This window comes from Charadrius vociferus, unplaced genomic scaffold, assembly GCF_000708025.1.
Source record: "Charadrius vociferus isolate BGI_N301 unplaced genomic scaffold, ASM70802v2 scaffold126, whole genome shotgun sequence".
NCBI lineage: Eukaryota > Metazoa > Chordata > Aves > Charadriiformes > Charadriidae > Charadrius > Charadrius vociferus.
The window spans coordinates 412,333-435,494 of record NW_009648894.1 but is presented as its reverse complement, the minus strand read 5'-3'; the positions used below and the strand labels follow the sequence as shown (position 1 = coordinate 435,494).

General features: G+C 39.4%; 1 protein-coding gene across 1 annotated transcript in view; it reads left to right on the top strand.

Annotated features, from left to right (window-relative positions):
- Positions 1-23,162, top strand: part of CUBN (cubilin (intrinsic factor-cobalamin receptor)) — a 146,685-nt gene that overhangs the window by 94,527 nt on the left and 28,996 nt on the right. Inside the window, exons 42-55 of the mRNA XM_009887113.1 lie at positions 484-674; positions 958-1,141; positions 2,479-2,653; positions 3,704-3,882; positions 5,569-5,778; positions 6,080-6,220; positions 7,992-8,173; positions 9,795-9,966; positions 10,933-11,137; positions 14,118-14,269; positions 15,159-15,280; positions 17,142-17,367; positions 19,429-19,616; positions 21,935-22,091. Of these exons, the coding sequence (XP_009885415.1) occupies positions 484-674; positions 958-1,141; positions 2,479-2,653; positions 3,704-3,882; positions 5,569-5,778; positions 6,080-6,220; positions 7,992-8,173; positions 9,795-9,966; positions 10,933-11,137; positions 14,118-14,269; positions 15,159-15,280; positions 17,142-17,367; positions 19,429-19,616; positions 21,935-22,091 (2,484 nt within the window). The remainder of the gene's footprint in view (positions 1-483; positions 675-957; positions 1,142-2,478; positions 2,654-3,703; positions 3,883-5,568; positions 5,779-6,079; positions 6,221-7,991; positions 8,174-9,794; positions 9,967-10,932; positions 11,138-14,117; positions 14,270-15,158; positions 15,281-17,141; positions 17,368-19,428; positions 19,617-21,934; positions 22,092-23,162) is intronic.

Genomic DNA, 23,162 nt, shown 5'->3' with positions numbered 1-23,162 from the left:
CAGTTTCCAGTGGCACTCCTCCCACATGAACCCAGGGATGATAACGGATTCCTGAATGGGCTGAGGCACCAAGGAGGGTGTTATGATGACAATGAGCAGCCAGGGGAAGTTTTTCTGACTGGCAGCTTAAGTAGGTGATAGTGGTTTGGTCCATGGCTAGAAGCAATGTGCTCAGACAGTGTAACAATATGCTCATGCAATGGGAGGTCCTTGGCATAGCTGCCTGCTTACTTTTCTGTTAAGTCTGAGAACTGAGTCTCACTGTCAAGATGTTTGGTGTGTGTCGTCTTGCAATCTACTAGCTTGTATTTGGGAGATCATTCATTGCGTGCATTGCTTTACGCCCCTCAACTCTTCATACATTTGCTTCAATATTTACTTTTACCTGTCACATCTTCCTTTTAGGAGACAGGGTTTTTCTGTAAATGAATATGTGAATAGTTGATGCTAATTTTTTTTTTTTCTTTGACTCCTTTTTCTCAGGTTGTGGAGGCTATTTGCACACAGACAGAGGTGTGATAACATCTCCCAACTACCCTCAAGACTATGCTCCTAATCTGAATTGTTCCTGGCGTGTAGTGGTAACCTCTGGATTTATCATTGCTGTCCATTTCGAACAGCCTTTCCAGGTTAAGAGTGAGGATGCTTCCTGCGGCCTTGGAGATTATGTAGAGGTGAGGTTATTGGCTAAGTCAGCAAATTCGCAAAGCTATTAAAGCTACTGAATCTTATAGATTTCAGTGTCAGTAAGGCAGCCCAGGTTGTCAAGGGGTAGAAATACCAAAGAGAAATACCAGAGACATTTCTCTCTCTTTCTGTCTTATTTATTGCTGTGCATTAATTAGTCACTAGGTTATTGTTTTTCCCCACGGCTAGAAGCATTAAGATGGTGTGTGCTCAAAGTTTACATTCCAGGGCTGTTTGCTTGAGTGACATTAGCAATTTCTCTTCTTCTAGCTGAAGAATGGGTTAGATAATGCTGCCCCACCTTTGGTGTCCGGAAGAGGGAATGGACGGTTTTGTGGAAGCAGCCCCATCTCTACCATGTACACCACAGACAATCAGCTGCTTGTCCACTTCATTTCTGACAGCAGGGATGAGGGTCAAGGATTCAAACTGAAATACGAAGCTAAGAGTCTAGGTAAGCCTAGGAAACTTAAAGTCTGCCACTCAATAGATATAACTTGGAGTTTGTCCTCTTAAAGGAGGTTCTTGTTATAAGTCCCAACCCTGGTAAAATCAGATGTCTGCAAAAATGTCCTGTTTCCTTCTTTAGTGCATGACTTCTCATCCTACCCTCAAATTTCTCCTTTTTAAAGATAGCCAGGTCATGGACCCTGGAGGTATTAAAATTAAAAAAACAACTTCTGGGGAACCCTTTAGCACCTTTAGCAGGGAAGTAGCATCTATAGTTGGGAAGATATGTTCAAAGTTCATACTGGGAAGCAAAAAAAACTGGAAACAAGAGCATTATTTTGAACATATAGTACCCAGTGCAAGTGCTAAATGATATCAGGAGTGATTTAGGCTAGTGCATCTAGAAAGGTGGTAACATTTCTCACAAGTTTTACTCTCAGCTGAGAAAATAACATTCCCTGCCAGAGCTAACATTTTTTGAAAGAATGAAAAAAATGGAGACTCAGATCCCAGGGGTAAATCAGGGACTTGGCATTTGCAGTTATTCCACTGTATTCATGACATACGCCACTTGGGACACCAGGATACCTCCTGTTAAACAGTGTAACTAAACACAACTAAAGCCACCTGTCAATCTAATCAAATTTTTAAGTGCTTGTTTTCTGCTTACTGTTCCCTGCTGCCACAAAAAAATCATTCTTAGCATTACTGTAGGGGATTCATGAAGGGTGAAGGTGAAGCTGTACAACAGTATTTCTACCACTTCAATTTATAAAACTTGACTAAAACCCTGTGTTAAACCAGCATTGCTAGAACATACTGGGGGTATTTGACAGAAAAGTTCTGGTCACAATAAAGATATTTTTGTAGGATAAAGGACCTGAACAAATACTAACGTTTGCTCTGACTGGCATTCCTCATACCTTCATTGTTGTCTCAAACAGACATTCCAATTTTGGAAAGCAGAAATGGGGAATGATTCACAGAAGCATTGATGTGTCTGACTTGTAGGCGCTCTAGCTCTTGGGAACTGGGGTAGGAACAAGGCCAGAAATATGTTTCCTGCTTGGTTTAGAAGCAATCCAAGGAAGAACTAATAGCAGTTTAATTCAGAGCCCTGAACATGTGGACATGAGGAGGACTAGGTAAGTAGGAGCACAGGAACATAGGATTCTACTGCATTAAAATGTTTTCCCACAGTAAGCAGTACAATGCACTTGGTTTTGATGTAACTATACAACACCGAAAGGAAACTGTGCTGGAATATAGCGATAACTCATATTTTTGATGCCTTATCCATTTCCTTAACATGTTTTTTATCGGCAATCTTTTCTTTCCCAGCTTGTGGAGGGAATATTTATATCAATGAGTTCAACCCCAGTGGATATACATCTTCTCCCAACTACCCAAGCAATTATCCCCCGCATGCTGACTGTGTCTGGACCATAACTGCTCCTAATGGACATGCAGTAGAGCTGCAATTTGAAGATCAGTTTTACATTGAACCTTCACCAAAGTATACAGGCATATTATTTTGCGTGTGTTTCTTCAGAGACTCCATTCTGATTCTTCTCTCCCTGTTACTTTCTCTAATTCCTCCCAGAGCACATTTGCAGATTTTCAATCAAAAGTGGTTATGAAATTTTTTGAGAGAGATCACTGAAGCTATCAGGCTACTGGTGCACACTCCTAGGACTTTGCATTGCATGACAGAAATGAATATAATAGACAGAGAGGAAGCATCCATGGTAGAAAGGTGCTTTCTGTAGAATCTGTGCCCTCTAGTCCTTTCATATTCAGATTTTCAGTCATTTTGACTCTCAGTTGCTTTTCAATCCAGTGGATTACTACCACAACAATTTGTCTCCCTCCTCTATTGCCTGTCTGATGATTTGCAATGGGTCTACATGTTTTGCACCCCCTGCCTGAAGCATAAAACAAAGCCCAGTTTCCAGTGGATGTAACTTCATTGATTTGGGCATGGATCACTAGATGGCAAAGGTGAGCCTCACCTGTGAGACCACATCCAGAAAAAAACGGTGCAGGATGGAGAATCCCAAAAGCGTCCTTTCTCTCTGGCTTCCCAGGACACTGCAACACGCTGAAGGCAAAGCTGTTAGTTAAGATTTTTTGGGTCTTTCTATGCCAACCTGACTAAGCCCTGAGATTTGAAATTTTATTGCCTTCATCTGTTCCTTAATTCAACAGTCATCAATGAGACTTAATAGGGAATATCTGCTGAAGCTGGAATCTGCCAAAAATATATGTTAAAGATGGTCACAACTACTTCATCAGTGCTGTTCATATCCCTCTCTAGGACTTGCTTCTGTCAGTTCTGATCTGATCATAGTCTGGGTTTGGGATGAATCTTTCTCAGTGTCTGTAGTACTTCTTTTGATTCAAATATTACATAGCTATCATTGATTATGAACTTGTTGATTCTGTCCTGGTCACACTGCATGGAAACTGATCTAATTCACTACAGCTTCATGGCTTTCTGTACATACTGAAATTATTTCAAACCACTACTGCTATACACTGAACAGAAAATTCTCTCCTCTTCTAGCTGCGCTTCCAGTTACCTCGAGCTACGCAATGGTGCTGACTCCACTGCCCCTATCATTGCCAAGCTGTGTGGTGGTTTGATGCCAGGCTTGCAGAGATCTTCAGGAGCTGTCATGTACCTGAGGTTCAGGTCTGACAGCAGTGCCACGCACGTGGGTTTCAATGCTAAATATTCCATTGGTAATGCTTGCATTTATGAATTTCTTTGATTTTAGAGAATATTTTGGTCTCAAGTGCCAGGTTTTTGTAATAGGGCTTAAATCATGCCTATGAGGTAGACTGAGAGATAGGTGCCTCTTTCAATTAGTGTTAGAGCTAAGGCATCAGAATCCTATGGGTTAACATCAGCACATTCTGCACCTAGCCAGAGGTGAAAATTATGGAAATAGGAACACAAAAGTGGTCATAAATCTGCAGCAGTGGAAACAAAGTCTGGACAATTTTCAAAGGGGTAGTAGAAAAAAAGGTTGATGAGGATAAAGTCATGCAACATGATGTGATTTTCAGCATGCAAAATTACTGTCACTTTCATGAGCAGAATCCTGAAGGGGAATGAAAAGATCAGCTGAGAATAGGCAGGAGAAGAACAAATTAGGAGCTTCTCTATGTAAATGTAAATCAATCTATAATAATAATGCTGCTAGACAAACAGGGGCAACATGACAATAGACTGAAAAAGGAACGAACAGTAAGAACTATTATTTGTCAGCTGGGAAAAGAAATACTTTAAAATTATTTGCTCTCAAGCTGAAAAAACAGGATTAGAAAGTACAAGCAAAGTTTTGAAATTAAATAAAAAATAGTCTTTGATCAGATTCAGAAATATGCTACTTTTTTGGTTTTGATAATGTTAATAATCTTCAAAGAATAGCAGCTATTATATTAGTGTCACTCATATAGGAAAGTCTAGGACTGTTAATTTCTCAAAGGCAAAGTAGTGGACTATATTGCTTTACACAGAATTTTGCTGATTGTGTTAGATCTCAAACACTTAAGCCAATATAGTGGGCTATTATATTTCTGAATGTGAAAAATGAAACAACTTGCAAGAAAACATTGTTAGTATATGAAGCCACAATTTATATTTGTCCATAACAGATTTACAGTATTTCAGCTGTATGCCAGTCATCCTGTAACAAAGCACTGATCACTCAGAACAGCAGACAGTGTGAACACAACTGTTATTGCCAGGAAAAGATTTTAACCAGCAGGCACACGGAATACACTGTAAAATCCAATGAATTCCACCTGGGAATATTATTTGCCGCAAGCCTTAGTATTATGAACTTTTATTTGCAGGTAGCACAGAGAAATGAGTTTTCAGAGAGAGGGAATATTAAAAATAAATAGCTTTTTTCCAAATCGTCCCTTACCAAGGCATCACAAGGAGTGGAATTTGAACAGGAAGGGACTGCAGGAAAGCGAAGAGGAGTCTGAACCATAGCTATAGGCCCAAACCAGCAGTCAACTTTTGTCAGTCATAAAAAATTTATATCCACATTTAACAAACTAAATTTCTTTATAATTATCTGATACAGCTTTCCAAGATTTTCTGGTAAATATGGACATGGGTAGAGATTAGATATAGACCTTGAGATCTGTGAGTTTATTCAAATTAATAAGAGAGATATGACAGAGACAAAGGGATGCTTGCAATGGAAGGGAGGGTGTGGAAAAAAAACAACAAACTAGGACTGGTTGAATTAGAAGGAGAATGTGGAAGATTTTTAACTGGAAGGCAATTCCTGTTTTATTACCACAGTTAAGAGAACAAGTAAGTTGTGCCTTAGCTTTAAGTCTGATTTAGAAGAAAGGTCACCTCTCTGACATCCTTCAGTCAACCAAGCAATCTTCTTCCTTTTGCAGCTCCCTGCGGTGGGACAATGATAGGACAAACTGGCATCATTGAAAGCACGGGGTATCCTGAGCTTCATTACGAAGACAACCTGCTCTGTGAATGGTTTCTGCAGGGTCCCAGGGGCCACTATCTTACCATCAGACTAGAAGGCCTAGATATTCAAAACTCCTCCGAGTGCACAAATGACTTTGTGGAGATCCGAGAATACAACGCTTCTGGTCTGAGAATTATTTCAGTGTTTGTCTTCCCTTCCCTAGTACTACTACGAAACCTCACCAGAGGTTCCTGAAAGCATTTCCCTTTGGGTACTAAGTGAGCCTTTTCAGTGTACAGTATTTGCTTCTGTCTGCCTTAGTTGCTGAAGCAAAGTAAGGCAAACAAAACCCTTCTGTTTCCCGGCAAAAACTTGATTTTATTAGTTTACTCCTGCCTGCCTGGTTAAATTGGAAAGTGATCCTTCAATATAAATATAAATAATATATTGATATAAAATTGTCTTTCTGTATTTTAATTTTGCAGGAAATTTGTTGGGCAGGTACTGTGGTAATACTCTCCCTGATGCTGTGGACACCTCTGACAGTTCTGCTTATGTCAAATTTGTCACTGATGGATCTGTTAATGCCCGAGGATTCAGACTGCGCTTTGACTCCAGTACTGAAGGTTGGATTTGTAAGGTTGCAAGTTTCTTTCAGGGAAACAACGTATACCACAGACCATAATTGTACTACTACAGCATATATGGTAGATCACTTATTCCTGGAGTGTTGTGTATTTGCTCTTAAATTTAAACTCTGGGGGAAGTATGAATAGAGCTCTCTGATCACTACTTAGACGAGCTGAAACTTTGAGAGGCAAGCAGTCTGCCGCTAGAATGGATTTTGCTGTTGGTGGTAGGTCTCACACAGTGAAGCACACTCTTTGACACCTTTTCTATCCAGCAGTTGGTCCAGGGATGTTCTAACATACCCTCCCCACACCCCTCTTGATAAGGAAGAAGGTAAAGAAATGCTGTGATTTTCCTTTGTGTTATTCTGTCCCTCATTGGTGAGTGGTATTTTTAAATCTCCCTGAACCCAATAGTTTTTAACCAATAGGTTTTAAGCAGAGCCACAGAACTGCAGAGCCATTGAGGTTGGAAGGGACCTCTGCAGATGAGATAGTCCAACCCCCCCTGCTCAAGCAGGGTCAGGTAGAGGAAGTTGCCCAGGACTGTGGCCAGTTGGGTTTTGAATGTCTCCAGGGATAGAGACTCCAAAACCTCTCTGGACAACCTATTCCCGTGTTCAACCACCCTCACAGTAAAAAGTGTTTTCATATGTTCAGATGGAATTTCCTGTATTTCAGTTTGTGCCCGTTGCCTCTTGTCCTGAGCACAATGACCTCGAAGAGATGCTCTGATCAGGACTAAGGACACAGATCTCTCCCTGCTTTGCACTTCTCTTTCATGTTCTTTAGTGCCCATGCAATGCTTGTCCTCCCAAAATATGGCTACTTTTAAAGAAATTCTTTGCAGCAGTGGTTGTGAAAAATCTCATGGCAACCTTTCTTAACTCTTTCCAGCTCATTCAAAAGCTCAGCTGAAAGCTTCCTTATTCTTTGTGTTTGCTTCTGCAATGAAATAACACAGGGGGAAACAAACTCCAAAAGAATGTTTTTCCACTCCCAGGATGCTGTTATGCAACCACAGAAGAGAAACTGTATTACCAAAAATGTAATGCAGGTGGATACACAGATTAGACTATTCTGCAGGAGTCTGTGAGGGTGAGGAAAGGGACTAAGTGTCCCACTGCACTCCATTAAACTATATACCTGTATTTTAAAAGGAAACCGAGTGTCAGCTGGTGAATTTATACCATTAGTTTCAGAAGAAAAATGCACTCTATACCCAGGACCTTTAGTGTTCTTTCCTCAGAGCACAATTTGATATTCGTGACAAAGATAGGAAAACCACAAAACAACTGTATTGAAAAAGCATTGCTTAAAATCCCTGAAAGCTTTTTCTCTACCTCTGTTAACCAGCAGAGGAAAAACACATCCTTCATTATTACCCACTCTAAAACCCTGCTCATTCTGTGTAGCTCTGCCCAATCATCTGAAAGGCAGAAATGTCTCAATCCTGCTACAGTGAGAGGCTTGTATCGCTTGACATCAAAGTCTGTGGGTCATTCAGGCTTCTGAAGCCTGGCATGAGCCCTTCAGAGAAGGGAATATTAATAATTAGACTAAAATAAGCTGGTATGGTCAATTAATATTCAGCTACATCTCTGGCTGAGTGATAAAGACTGGCAGGAACTGTTTAGAAAAACATATGGATTGGACAGGCGTATCAAATCAGGCTCTCAGAATATCTTCTTCTTGCATTATTAATGTTTTTTTGCTATAACTCTAAAAGCAATTTTTTAAGAAGTATCTCAATATTTGGGTATTTCAGAATGTGGTGGGGATTTTACTGCCCCTGTTGGAACATTTGCTTCACCCAACTATCCCAACCTGTATCCACATAATCGAGTGTGTGAATGGAGGATCACAGTACAAGAAGGCCGACGTGTGACTTTAACCTTTAATGATATGAAAACTGAAGAACACTGGAGCTGCTCATCAGATTATGTGGCTGTGAGTATTAGGTGTGAAGGCAGAAAATGCTTTTCCTAATCCCTTTATAGAGCATTAATGGACATAATAGAGCTGAAATGTCCTTTATAGGTCTACATCTGGTTTTAAGACAAATCGTAAATTAATCTGGCAAAAACAGACAAATGAGAGAAAGTTAGCTCTCTAGGGTGTCTAAACACATCTGCTGGTTTTAGAGTATGGAAATTTTTGGAATGATGGTCTAGGCAGAGAAGAGGACTTGAAGAAATTATTGGAATTGGCTCTATCAATTATGGGAAAAAGCTCTGGGGTTTTCTAACACTTTCAATGTCTCCTCTGTGTACACAAAGGCCATCCGTCAGTTCCAGGTCTCTTTTGACTTTGGAGGTTGTTACTGCTGTTGTTACTTATTGTTGTGATTTGGAAAAAAAAAAAAAGAAAGAAAGAAAGAAAGAGAAAAAAACCAGAGATTGCAAGATTGCAACAAATGGTTACTACTGTGTTGGACCTTGCATATTTTGAAAAAAGATAGGGAAACCCCTGGAAATTCTGCCTCTTTGTCACCTCCCATGTCCAAAAAGATAGATTTTGGTTATTTTATCATGGTTATTTTAGATTTGTTGGGTATTTAGTGCAAAAAATAACCTGACACACAGAAGTGGACCTGGTCTGAGGTACAAATACCTCAAAAACATGATTCCTCTGTGAAATTACAGGAATGGGAGATCTAGTTTAGTTTCCCATTTGTTCAGATTAGCAGTGCAAACACAGGAATTAGCTTTATTATGATCAGGAGCTAGCCCACGCACAAGGGTGAGGGGGTGAAGTAGCTCTCCCTTGTGATTTGTAGATGATGTTCCCCTTGTTTTCCTTCGCAGATGCTTTAGACAGACCGTGGGGAGCTAGCTTTTTATTTATTAACGAAGTAATGATCTCTGAAAGGAAGATCTGTCCTGCCAGCTTCTGTGCCTTCAGCACTCTAACATATTCCAAATCTCAGTGGGAAACATCGTTTCTGCCTCACCAGAAAGAAGGAATTAACTCCTAGGCTAAAGGCTGTAGGAAAGAAACTGATCAAAATACATCTGGATCATCAAAAAGTGAAATGTTTGAATTGATCAAAAATGCCCACCAGCACTTAATATGTTGGAGGAGATTTTGATAAAGCTAATGATGGCCTTAACAGGAATACAAAGATGATCATTTGAAATGGAGTGAATATGAACAGTAGCTGATATTATTAAGTGATTGAAGGTATAAATATTGAGCTAAAATACAGTATTTTTCCCAATACACCTATGTCATTTTTTTGTTGGGTTTTGGTTGAGGGGGGAGTTGGGTTTTTTGATTGGTTTGTTTTTTGTTTTTTGTTTTTTTGGTTGGTTTTTTTTTAAAGAGAGAGAGAGGGAATATGTTTGTGTTTCACCAAAATAAGTAAGGCATTTTTGATGTTTTACTTCAGAGTCTCATCCACTCAAGGCAATGGAAATTTGTTCCAAGGCTTTGAGTAGATGTGGGAACTAACCTGATGTGTGGGACATCAGTGAACCTTGTATTAAAGATGTGAAGCACTGTTAAATCATACAGGAGATGCTTGCAAGACTGTATTTTGATCTCATAAGAGTTTATTTTGACCCAACAGGTTTACAATGGCCTCAGACAGAACTCTCCCCGGCTGGCCAAGCTGTGTGGTGAGGTAAATCCAGGCACTGAGGTGAAATCCTCTGGAAACACAATGAAAGTCATTTTGGTGACAGATATGTCCCGTGCAACCAGAGGCTTCAGTGTCTCGTACACATCTAGTGAAGATGCAGGTAGTGTGTGTTTTTGAATTAAGTGACTGATCTTTGGTGAGTCATTTCATAGCTAAAGTACTGGCACATGTCAAAAAAAATGACCTAAACAGAAACCAAATCTTTGATACCTTTTTTTCTCTGGATGGGAGTAGATACATCTCTTTAATTAGTTGAAAGGACTTGAAAAAATGGGAAATATCTGAGAGTTATGGACTTCATGTGCTTGTTATGTCAAATTTCAAATGGAAAGAACAACCTCTGTTATGGATCGCAGTCCTTATTCTCACTACTGATTTATGGTTTTGTACTTAGTCTTGAGTAAGAGATGGTCTGAAGTGGCCTTATTCCACGAAAAATCCAAAAAGCATAGTGCCATAGACAACTTGAATAATTCAAGTACTTCCTTATTACTCAGGGGGGTAATTAATTTATTGCAGCTTATGAAAGAGTGCAACTAACCTACTTTCGCAAGCTTAGCCTCCAGAGAGGAGGCAGCTGGCAGAGCCTTACTACTACAGCCCTGAGTCTTTTGATTTTCCACCTCCCCCCCAAGCATCCTACTGTAGCACGAGTGTACTGCTCTTGAGAGTATGTTCCAGAAAAATCTTCTCTTGGGTCTAGAATTAGGTAATGGGTAGAGCTGAGCAATACTGAACTGGAGCTGCAGTGGGATTTTTTCAAAAAGTTAAATAATGCTTGTTGTATTGATGGTGCTGCTGAAATATTTTATTTGATACCATGAATAGTTGTTTCTTTGCTTTACACATGCGTTTTTAAAGACTTGCCAATAAATTCTGAGACCCTAGGCAAGAATTCTCTTGTACACAGCAGTAAATTATAAAAAAAGGAAGAAGATAGAAAAAGTTTTGATCTAATCAGTACATATGCTTGCTGACATGCACATATCAGAATAAACATGGGCAAGATTTCTCTTCATACAAGAATTATTACTATTTTTAAAGAAATTATATTTTGTTTCTGCAGTCTGTGGTGGAACCCTGATGGGATATGCAGGTGGGAATTTCTCTTCTCCTGGTTATGATGGTGTCAAAAATTACACAAGTAACCTGAACTGTGAATGGACCATTGAAAACCCCTCCCATTATAATTCATCCATATATATCTCTTTTGAGGATTTCCACTTGGAACATCACCAGGACTGCCAGTATGACTACCTAGAGGTACGAATAGGGTTGTATGTGCCCATCAAGACTTCAGTTGTGCAATTGTGTTTGTGCCAAATCTTGTTCATATATATTTGCAGAGAGTGATTGCTGTAGAATATGTACATTTGGGAGAGTGTTCACATGCATGCCTTCATGTTGCCTCCTAGACCAAGAGTGGGATTTCAGTGCCGGAGCAATGGATTTGGTCACCCTTTCTTTCAAGGGAGAAAATAGAAAACTGAATAGGTATCTTGAGGCAATAAATTGTTTTGGTGGTTGCAATAGACACCTGACTCTCTCTTTACAAGGGCAATACAAATTTCACTTCATCTCCCTTGAAAGATGGCAGTCAGAAGAAGCTGGAGTCATCAAAACAATTTATTTGCTCCATAGCTCATTCTCTCCCTGCTCCTGAAATATCTCCAGGGACAGCAAGAGTGGAGTAAAGAATGCTTGATTTATTCATAGCCTCTGGGCTGTATACCCACTTCATAACCCCCTTTTGGACTCTATAAGCTGATTCTCCAAAACCAAATCCATATTTCCTGTGACACTGCATCACAAAATACAGACTAAAGCATTTAAAAGGAAAACAATCACAGGATTAATGCATGAGTAATATCTCTACATATTTGCGCATCTTTAGCTATCCATAAGAACAAGCGACTGGAAATGTCATATGAAAGTCACTCAGCTAATGCCAAGTGTACTATGAAAGCCCCAGCTGTCTTCTTCACTGAAAGGCTGTATCTGTGAGTCCCAGAGAGAGCAGGTTCTAATTTACCAGGAAAACATTTCTGAAAGGTGGTGGGGAGGGTTGAGAGCAGGAATCTGTTACATCCTTATTTGCATTCATTGGACCGAGAGCTCTTGGTTGTAAAGCACTAGTTTGTCCTGTGTACAGCCAATGCATGCATAACTGCGTAGCCTAACAATTCCCTCCCATGTGTGCACTGGAGGCGGGAAATAATAGAAAGAGAATTCAGAGAAAGAAACCATAAAATATATCTCGTCTGTTACTCATCAGTTTCCACTACTCTCTACTCTGAACCTCAGGGGTCCAGGCAATACAATCAAATGAAAGAGGAAAAAATGTCATCTTACTTTGTTCTACACAGTTTGTCATCTAAATAGTAATGTTCATTTTGGCCATAATAATGGATCTTCAGTTTCACAACCAGTCAAAGGCAGAATGCCCTAATTCATCAGTGGATGCTGACTACTAACATTTAATGAGCACTGAGACGCAAGTAGTGCAGGATATCACTAAACTTGGGCAGGTGCTGCTTAGGACTCTCAACACAGCAGATGTGAATTAGGGGAAAGATCAAATTCAACAATAAGTCACCTTAGAGACCCCAAACGAAGCTAAGATGTGTAAAATTCTTTTGAGTTACCCATACAACACACTTAATGGTACTGAATTAACTTTGTGTATTCACTGAGAAATATTTAATCTAAAAAGATACAATAAATATTTCAACTTTCTTAGGGTAGGGCATTGTATTAATTATTAAATTGTCAGGCATGTGCATATAGTCTGTACATGGTAGCACAGCTGAGCGTGTTGCTACAGTGAAATATACTCCTAACTTTTGGCTTTTGTGGAAGACTCATGATTTTGTCTTTCAGACCATTCCCTTCAGTTTGAAACAAATCTTACAGCACAATCTTTCTGTTTACATTTTCAGTTTATCAACAGTCTGGATCTCTGGCCAAGCTGGCCATTCATGAAAGCAGTGATTAGTGTCACTTTTCACACTGTAGAGACTGAGTAACCTGGGTCACATCTGTCACATAGTCAATCATCTTGTAAGAAGCACAAAAAAGAAAAAGTACACTTCACGTTTTAATGCTCAAATAGCTATTAGTATTTTACCTCAAATAGTTATTTATCATTTATGTCTTCTGCTTGTACAGCTCATTATCATTTTTAGTGCATGTTAACAGGACAGATTTTAGCATTTCTCTGTGTAATTTACATTAATAGAGTTTCATTATATGTCATCTTTTACCCCAGTGCTTCAAGGCATTTCAAATGGTGGCTCTGTCACCGTATGTGACAGAAAGATAAAGTTATTCAGCCACATTACTTGGAATAACCATGAAAGGGCTTTGAAGAGCGCCCCAAGTTTCTCCCTCCTGCTTCTTTGCAAGAACAGCCTGCTGCTCTGTGTGGAGCTAGGAGTTGCTTTTGAATGGAGACTTTTAAGACCAGCAGCCTGCTGTTATTAGAGAAGCAAACTTAGGAATGGCAGTGCCTGGGTGTCATGAAGAACACTATTACACTTATTTTCCTTCTGAGAATATGCCAGTAATAAACAGAAACTGTTACTTCTACCAATGCGATGGATAAGAGCTTACACCAACATGAGCAAACATTCAGTGTCACAGAAGTGTAATGGCCTGTGTTGTGCTTTTCTCCTAGGTTTCAATGATTTGAGCAAATGCTGGCATTTTTTTTGCTAACAGTATGCTGAGCTCCCTGGGAAAGAGATGCCCACTATGAATACAGCAGTGATAGCTTGTTCATGGATGAAGTACATGCCTATATGGCAGAAAACTCAATCCCCGTTGACTTTAATGAGGATGTCACAAACACATAGGCTCAATAGGCTTCCATGCAATCATGTCCTTGCACCATCTTTTCCCACTGTTCTGCCCCAAAACATCTGCAGTTTTCAGGCACTTTCTGTGTTTTCAGGTCTGATAGGTCGTACAAAATGAAAGTGTGCAGGATGGCAGGAAGGGGAGAGAAAGAGTCCAAGATATTAAAAGGATCATTAACACAGCTTTGGAGAGAACTTGCTTGTTGTGGAGATTTAGATCCCAGCAATGAATTGCAGCACTCTACCTATACCCATAACAATTAATCAGTTAAGTGTGATATGTACTTTTCTGTGTTTTCTAGTCAAAACAAAATTAAATGCATGTTTGCCCTATGTATTCTTATTGTAGCTCTTTTAGAATTCAAAAACTGTACTTTTTTTTCTTTCTTTATTCAGGGGATGCTGATGGAGAGCTAATAGCCAGACTTTGTGGTCAGGTTGCACCATCTGTGCCACTAGTCATAGCTGCCCCCCAGATCTGGGTACACTTTGTGAGCGATGAGAACACAGAAGATAAAGGATTCTTGGCCCATTACACCTTTGAAGGTAAATGGCTTGATAGACTGCTGCCCTTGCTGACTGAGGCACTTCTGGGGAATGTTGCCATTCATTTAGTGATACTGAGAATACGGACTATGGGGTCAACTCTCAAAGAGGTTCTCAAAAGTTACACAGTGCCTGCCACTATTTATATCCATCTAAAGCAAACATATGCTAGCAATTGAACTTTCAGATTTATTTTCTGCCTCGCTGTTCCCATTCCCCAAACCGCATTCGAGTTTTTGCAATGTAGCGCAACGCTCAGAACAGCTGGTTCCCCTTGGGAATAGGGATGCAACAGGTAACACCAGCCAAGTTTGACTTACTTCAAATAGGCCTCCAGAGTGCCTTACTTCAAATAGGCCTCCAGAGTGTTAGCATGGCTGAAATGGATTCTGCTGTTTGAACCTTTGCACTCATTTTGAAATCCACTTTAAAGCCATATCAGTGCAAACTACACCATTTACATGCCAGCACAACTATTTTTCCTGTCGTAGCTGAATTTAGCCTTGGTGCTTATCTAGACACATCAGCAAGTTTTTTACTTGATTGTGTCGGTCCAAGAATGGCACTGGTTTGCTTAGGAGTCTAAGATAAACAAATGGAAGATAAGGTGGAAGAGGCAGCTGTAAGTGTCAGCTGGCAAAGGTTTTGCAGAGCTATATTAAGTATCAGAATAAATGCAAAGTTTCAAGGTCATTGCATCTGCTTACTTACTATTCAATGACAAAGATTTTAAAGCTTGAATTTTCCCAGATAAATTGTTCATCCTTACCTATATCAGTCCAACTTAAATATATTTTAGTACTATTACAAGTTGAATAATCTTTCACTCATTTGATTATAGTGTTTAGTTCCTAACATGTATTGAAAGGTTACTTTTTTTTTTCTTCAGCCTGTGGTGGTATACAGTCAGGTGAAAGGGGAGTTATCTCAAGTCCTAACTACCCAGAGCCTTACAGCAACCTGAATCGCTGCTCCTGGTTGTTGGAAGCTCCTGAAGGTGAAACCATCACTGTGAGTAACACAATGTCATGATTGAATGTGGAGCTGGCAGCGTGAGAAGCACCCTCTGAGTCTTGAGGTTTGAGACAATTTAGAAAATCAGAAATGTGGAGGAATGAAGTATCTCCCCATCATCCTTACCTAAGAAAGAGGGGGAAATTAAGATAACACATCCAAACTAGATTGTACTTTTTGAAAAGCAGAAGTATCCTAGTCTAACCTGACCTCAAACCATAGTACCGACTTCTCCTTTAAACAATGACTTTCTGTGTTTGGGAAACTAAAATAAGTCATGCTATTAGATGTGCATGGATATTCTCACTATCATGAGAATAAACATGAGGCTAAATTTTTTCGTCTCTGGAGAAAGGTTGCCAGCCACTAGAAAGTTACTTTCATGTCTGGAAGATAACATGATTGCTGGTACAAATTACATCAATGAGATGCGACTCTTATTTCCCAGTAACTGTTAATGGGCTGCCCGAGATGCTAATTTCTTGAGCCAAACTGCTGAGGGACCAATTTAAGCACCTTTATGACCAAGCAGTGATAAACTTCACTCACTGAATTATTTGACTGATCCTTTGGAGAACAGGTCCAATCAGTGACATTTGCGGTCCAGGTCAGAAAAATATCTGAAAAACAATTTTGTAAAAACACATTGCAGATTTTCATATGTGATGTCTTTCACTAATTTCCCTATCATGTTTTCCTTATTTACAACTATAAATGTATTTCTTAGAAATGAAAACCCATAGTCCTAATTGATCTGCTGCATGATACTCTGACCACTGCCTAGGCACCTACTTCAGGGAATACTTAATTATTTTAGTAGAACACAACATTTCTATTCAATCTAAAAATTTATTTAAAGCAGAACTAATCTTAATAAGATGGAAGTAGATTTTTGTTTTAAAAGGACCAAGTAGCAGGCTCCTCAGTGAAGGCAGACTAACCTTTTCCAATATAAGCTGCCAGTTTCAGTTGCTGGTAAAGTTCCAAACTTAAACTATTTGAGCTAAATTTGTATTTGGTCTTTGCTTCAGGCAAGAGTTCTTTTGGAAATGAATACACACAAAAGTTACAGGAAGAAGCACTATGTATTTGCTAAACTTTTCCACAAAGATCCCAATCCTGGAACTGGTAAAAAAAAAAAAAACATATTGGAAGAGGGCCAGGCAGCCATTAGTCTACATCAATATTTCAACATCAGCAAATCCAGGAGTCTACTGGATCAGCAATCTAAATCTTTGAACTGGAAATCCCACCCATGTGCATATCACTCCAAGGACAAACGGCACCAGTGTGGGAGGGAGACAGGGTCAGAAGCCGCCTGCCCAGCCCAGTCTATTTAAGTGATGCATCCAGGCCCACAGGAACCAACCGTACAACAGTTTCTCTCTGATTTAATGGAAACTAGCACTATTTTCTGCAACTGTTAAGTATTCTGATGCAAAATAATAGGAAGAACAAAATCCAAGGCTTTCTGCTTACATAGCTACTTATATTTGAATGTGCAACTTCAAATTTCATGACCAGAAGCCTTGAGAGTGTTCAACATCTGCGCTAATTCAAGACTGTTTTGAAGCATGTACTTAGCTTCAGACATATGGTTAAGTCCCAATAATGCCATTTTTGGTGTGCGCATTCCTCTTCCATTTCTGTCTTCATGCTAAGTAGCTGGTGTTACTTATAGTGGCAAGACTCCAAACAATACTTGCAGGAAAGCATCAAGGTGAAGTAAGGATTGGATTTCTGAGCATACCCAGAAATCGTTGTGCTAGGATGGCTATGGGATCTGGCTGGATCTGCTCTAACGTCTCCACTGGTGCGGCTGGTGTTAGCTCCTGAATGTCACTTTTGTGTGTTGCAGCTTACTTTTACAGCCTTCCACGTTGAAAATCATTCACTTTGTAAGTGGGACTCTGTTACTATCCTGAATGGCGGCTCTCCTGGGTCTCCTGTCATAGGAAAGTATTGTGGAAACACATCCCCTGGGACTATTCGGTCTGGTTCCAGCAAGCTAGTTGTCATCTTTAACTCTGATCACTCGATTCAGGGAGGCGGCTTTTATGCAACATGGACTGCAGAATCTCTAGGTAAGAGAAAAAAATACTGATTTTGTCAGGTCTAACATAGCAGTACATCATGCCTATATAGTACTTTTTAACCACGAAATTAAATAGGATTCCTCCTCTTTAATTAAGTTTGTGTTACCAAAACCAGAAGAAATACACGCCAACATCTTCAGCATTCCTAAGAGAAGTCAGCACTAAAAAAGTCAAGTATTAAACCAGTGCTGTCTGATCTCACACAATGAAATAAAATTTGGACTGATTTGGTACTTTTTAAGCCTCCCAGTGGTAGTTTCTCGATGTCTGTAAATTGATACCATGCACTTTATCCTCCCAGCAGTGGTATCTATTGTCAGTCAGTGTGAGACATTTCAATTCTTGCATAATAATTGTTTCACAGTTTGATTTGGTTTAAACACTTAAAACTAGAAAGAGGTCAGTTTCAAAACAGAGAGGCAGACAGAACTTCTCAAAGAGCACATGTGACACCAGCCTAAAACTCTTCCATTTTAGTGGAGACGTAGTTACGCTTTTGAAGGTGGTACCCATGCGGGATTGAATTGATACATTTTAAAAAGCTGCCTTCCCTCTGTTGAAATTATCATCTCTCTGGATTTAAAAAAAAAAAAAAAGGTAGCTCACCATCTGCACACTGTCCTTCAGGAGGTGACTAAAGGCAAGTGTAGATGTGCTGGCTGGTGGCAGGGCAGAATTCATTGTGCCTTCCTACCTCAGTACAGAGCTGGCAATGTGATCCCTAGTGTCACCTCCAGCTGCAAACCTTCCAGCTGATGCTGATCAGCTTTCCATCAGTTAATGATCTAGCAGTACTCACACATTCAGTTGGTGGAGTGTCTTCTTAAACATATCAATAGTCTGTGCTTGCGTGACTATACACTGTCATCTAAGCAGGTTTTTTGACACTGTTCCCTGTTGTCACTGGGATTTCCTGTGCAAGGAAGGCCACTCTTCAATGAAGTAATAGACATTAGTATACACATGCAATATGATTAGTCAGTATTCTCTCCGTGAAAGAGATCTCTTTTTTTATATACCTGGTTTCCTTTCCTCAGCTTTCTTCTCATTTTTCCACTGACAATCTCTGGGTTTGCATTCTGTAAGTGTATGCAAAACTTATATCCTGATATCCTTCTAAACACAATAGCCATTTCTAACATAGAAGAATGAAAAAAAAAATCTTCCTTTTAAGGGTAATATATATTTTTTAATCAAGAGGAAAAAAAGTAGAGTGTTATAAACTTTTTTGCTCTTTATTCATCCTTTTACTACATCATCTTTGAAATAATAAGGGGTTGCTAGTACTATACGCATAGCCCTAGTAAATTATTCTTGGCATGGTATTTGCAAGTATGTTTCATATTAACTAAGCTTATTATGCATGAGCTGCCACACAGCCATGACCAGCTATTCCCCCTTATAAATGAATCTGTAAACAATTTTTGAAGGCATGTTTTTCAGCCCTCTCCATAATCCCACTGAGATCCACAGGGCTGCCTGGGCTGGAGGAGAAGTCACCATTTCACCCTGGGTAAACAGATGTAGCTTGAGTAGATTCACATGTGGAACTGCAATATTCGCGTGTTGCAGAATGAGGGGAAAAAAGGGATTCAGCAGTAGATTGAGGTTTTTTCCCTAGGGTGCTTTTCTGAATGGCTGTCAGTCATGATGTGCATGCTGTGGGGTGCAGGAAGGAACCTTCACAGTCTCTGGAGAAGCTCTTCATTAATGTATTTCTGACCCTTACTCTCTCTCTAAGCAATACTCGCTTCTTATTGTCAGGAGTATATAGATGGACCAGCGTAAAAGGGTATGAACTGGCAAGGACAAGGAGCTTGTGAAGAAAAGAAAGGGAAGTACAAACAGAGACCTTCTTTAAAGTGTAATTACCTCCCTACTGCAGGGGTGGGAGAGGGAAAATTAATTCAAAGAGGGGTAAATGAAGTTTGAATGCGTGTCAGGGCTTTCCTCTCTCACTCTTGCAGCCACAGAAGCAAGCAGCCATTCAAAGCTGACACCAACAGGAAATATTTAAACATTCCTCCCACCTGTTGCTATTCTTTCCAGGATGTGGTGGAATCATTCATTCAGATAATGGTATGATCAAGTCTCCTCATTGGCCTCAAAACTTTCCCATGAACACCAGATGCACATGGACCATCATTACGCATGAAAGTAAACACTTGGAGATGAACTTCCACAGTAACTTCCAGATTCCAGATAGCAATGGAAGCTGCCAGAGCAGTTATGTAAAGGTAAAATAATTGTTGGCATTAGATCAGCAGAGCAGTGCTTTAAGAAGTCATGATTCCAGAATCCTGTTTTGCAGTTATCATGCTTAGGATTGTCAAGACACAAAATTCAGGAAATACAAACTCAAGTCCTTGTATCAATACAGTCAATTTTCTGTATGCCTTGAGAACTGGCTTGTATATATTTTTAATTTTTATCAGTTCTTGAATTTCCACCTCCAGAAGTGTCCCATCACCCTACACGCTGCCCCAAAAAAGAAAAATATGAAGCAAACACATATGACTTCAGAACCAGGAAATAATGAGAAAATACAGTGCAATGAAAAGACCTTTTCAATTACTTCAGTGATTAAAAAAACAGGAATGTGACACTGTAATTCTAAAAAATTTCTTTATAAGTGTATAAACTGTCCAAGTTACACTAATCCTTCTTTTTTTTAATCTCAAAAAAACAAAGATAGCATTTTTATCTTTCATAGGTTATCAAGAGCCACTTGTTTTCAAAGCAATAGAATGGAGTGGACATGTTTTGAATTTTTCAGTGCCATTTTTTTTCTCAGGCATTTGGCACATGTTCAGTGGTTTTGTGCTCATTTTCTCCACAGCAGTACAACGCCCACTTGAAATAAAGGGCAAACATAATTTGACAACATGTAGGAAGACTTAAGCAGCTGTACATCTGATCTATACCTACTAACTTACAAACCACAGCTGCACTCACTTTTTAAGGATGTGGAAAAAAATACTATGAGATTTGTCTTTTCATAGCCTGCTCCACTGATTAATTGATGTAATACGTTACAATACATTTCACTAAAGTGAAAGTCTTAACGGCACCCAGTAAAGGTGCTTTAATTTCCAATTTCTAAACTGTTCTGAATGACATGGTTAGAACTATGTCAATTGGAGATTTTCTCCATAGAGAAAAATCTGCAATCTTTGGTGATGTCCACCTCCATTTCTGACAGTCCAATTTGAGGTGTATGAAGGTGTCTGGATATGAAAAGGTGTGGAACAGGTGTAAGTTTCTTCCATTCATTCCAAGCTGAGCGGCCAAAAAAGAGGAATCCAAAATCAATAGTGACTTTGCAAAATCTTGGCCAGGCCATAGACTGATTATATTAATCCTTTGAGCATCCATTGCCTCAAACACCTGGCCAGATGCAGGAGGTGATACATATGGCTACACTTACAGACTAACCCTTGGCTAACACTTTCAAGGATGGTTGCTTGGAGCAATCACAATTTCATGTGGTTGTTTTAGTTCCACTAGACTTCTTTCAAACACATTATTTTAAAAATCAAATGTTATTTGTTTTTAATATATATTTGGTATAAAGTACCAGTAAAAAAGTTGTTCAAACACATTGACAAAAAAAATTAGTATTAAATATTTTTTTTCTTAAAGCAGACCTTTTAAATCCTTGGCAATAAACATCCTGATTCAGGAAATTATTTAAGCACTCAGAAACATCAAACATTTATGTCTGTCTTTAATTTTAAATGTGTGTTGAAATTCAGTGCTTACACTGTAAGCCTCAAGTACATGTTTAAGTAATTACCTGAAGAGGATTTTACTTAAATACCTACATAAACCTGCCTGCGTTTCTTGACTGCATGTTTTGATTGAACTTAAATTGGCTATTGGTACAGTTAAAGTAATGTTAAAAAAAAAGTGTAATTTTCTTTATTATATTTTTTGTGAATGATACTATTTTGTTAACTTTCTACATGATTTGATACTTGAACAAGTGAATGCAACATAACAAAAATGGGAATAATTTTTGATTAGCAAGACTAGATATTAAGGATCCAGATCTTCCACTTTGATACCTCTATACTACCCTAGCATGACGGCTTTGGTTTTTATTGACTTATGAATAATATAAGGATTGCATTTAATAATTCATTGTATACACAGATATTCATATTCATAGGGCGTGTGGAGATAAGTTAGCAGAGACAAAATGGAGGTAGGTAATGATGTGCATAAAATGTTTTTCTCTGGTTCCCTGGACCTCATCTACATTGGCTCTGCTATCAGCAGGGATTTGAGCAAGTGACCTCCAGATGCTCTTCAGAGGTCCCTGGCACCCTAAGTTATTCACTGTGATTCACTCCTTGGAGAAGTCTTTTTGTCTCCACTTGCTGGAGACTGAACGGAGAGTGATTAGCTCCAATTTAGATCTCTAAGATTCAGTGTGAGATGAATCCTACCCTAAGTCTATGGAAAGAACAATTGTACATGCAATTCCTGGTGAGTTCCTACAAACTCCATGGGCTTTGAAAGCACTAAACAGTTTCCAATCTGGGCTTTTCAGGTGTGGAGAGGAAATGATGAAGAAGAAGCAGCTTTGTTAACCACAGGATGTGGAAGTTCAGCTCCTGATCCTGTCATTGCTCCAAACAATGTGATAACTACAGTATTTCAGTCTCAGGATGCTCCCGGGTCAGGTTTCTCTGCATCTTTCATAAGCAGTAAGTAATATTAAAGCCAGGTGGCTTTAATAGTCCATTTTGGATTAGTTTGATCTGTTTGTAGCAATTCAGACCTTGGTCCAATGAAGCATTGTGGAGCCTTTTGGAACCTAGAGTTACCTCACTGAATGCAATGGAGCTACTGTGTGTTCCAGTGTTGGACTCGCCAAAGATCCTCCGTGCAGCTATAAGTTTGTAGTTACTCTTAGCCACCTCTGCCTTTTCAGCATGCTGAAAAGAAGTGAATAGGCTTTAAATTTTAAGAATTTGTTTCTCTGTAGTTAAATTGCTTGGAAGCTAAAGCTATAATCTTAAAAAGGAAAAAAAATTAGAATGTTAGAATTTTTGTCTCTGTTCTTTTCAAGGCACATGCTGAAACTGCAGTAATTTCCCCTGTGTATGGTGTAGCCCATGCCCTTCATATAAACTGCTCTCAGGAGAAGAAATGACTCTTCACCACCTGCTCTGGCCTTTTCTTTGCTTTGCTGTATTTGCATTTCATGCAGCTCAAGTGGCATTTCTTGGGTGGACCTCTCAATTTCTTGAACCATGGCATGTGTGCTTTGTGACGGTCAAACCCACCAGAAGTGTAGGAGATGGTGCTCAATTGCTGTCAGATGTTAGGGTTTTTTTGTAGGATGCTGCCAAAGGAAACCACTTTTCCTTCACTGGATTCAAATTAAAACAGTGAGAGACTAAGCGCTTAGAGGAAGACACCATTGAAGTATACAGAATTGTAAACTGAAACTGCTTTTGTTTTTATAATGCTCACACTAATGTTGTCAGTAACAACTAACAACCTCTTAGTGGAGACAATCACAGGCTTCATATGCCTGTCCCTAATCTTATACCAGCATTTCACTGTGCGCTACACTCTTGTAAGCCTGGAGCTTAAAATAAAGAGAAACACCAAGGCCATGCAAGTCATTAGGATCAGAAGGAGCTCCATGAAAACGAACAGTTCTGTGTGCTTGAGAAGTTCTGGTTGGCAAACCTCTACTGCCTCTGTGTACAGCAAAAGAACCCAGAGATGGCCCTGCAGCAGACTGCATCCTCCTGGCTCTCAGACAT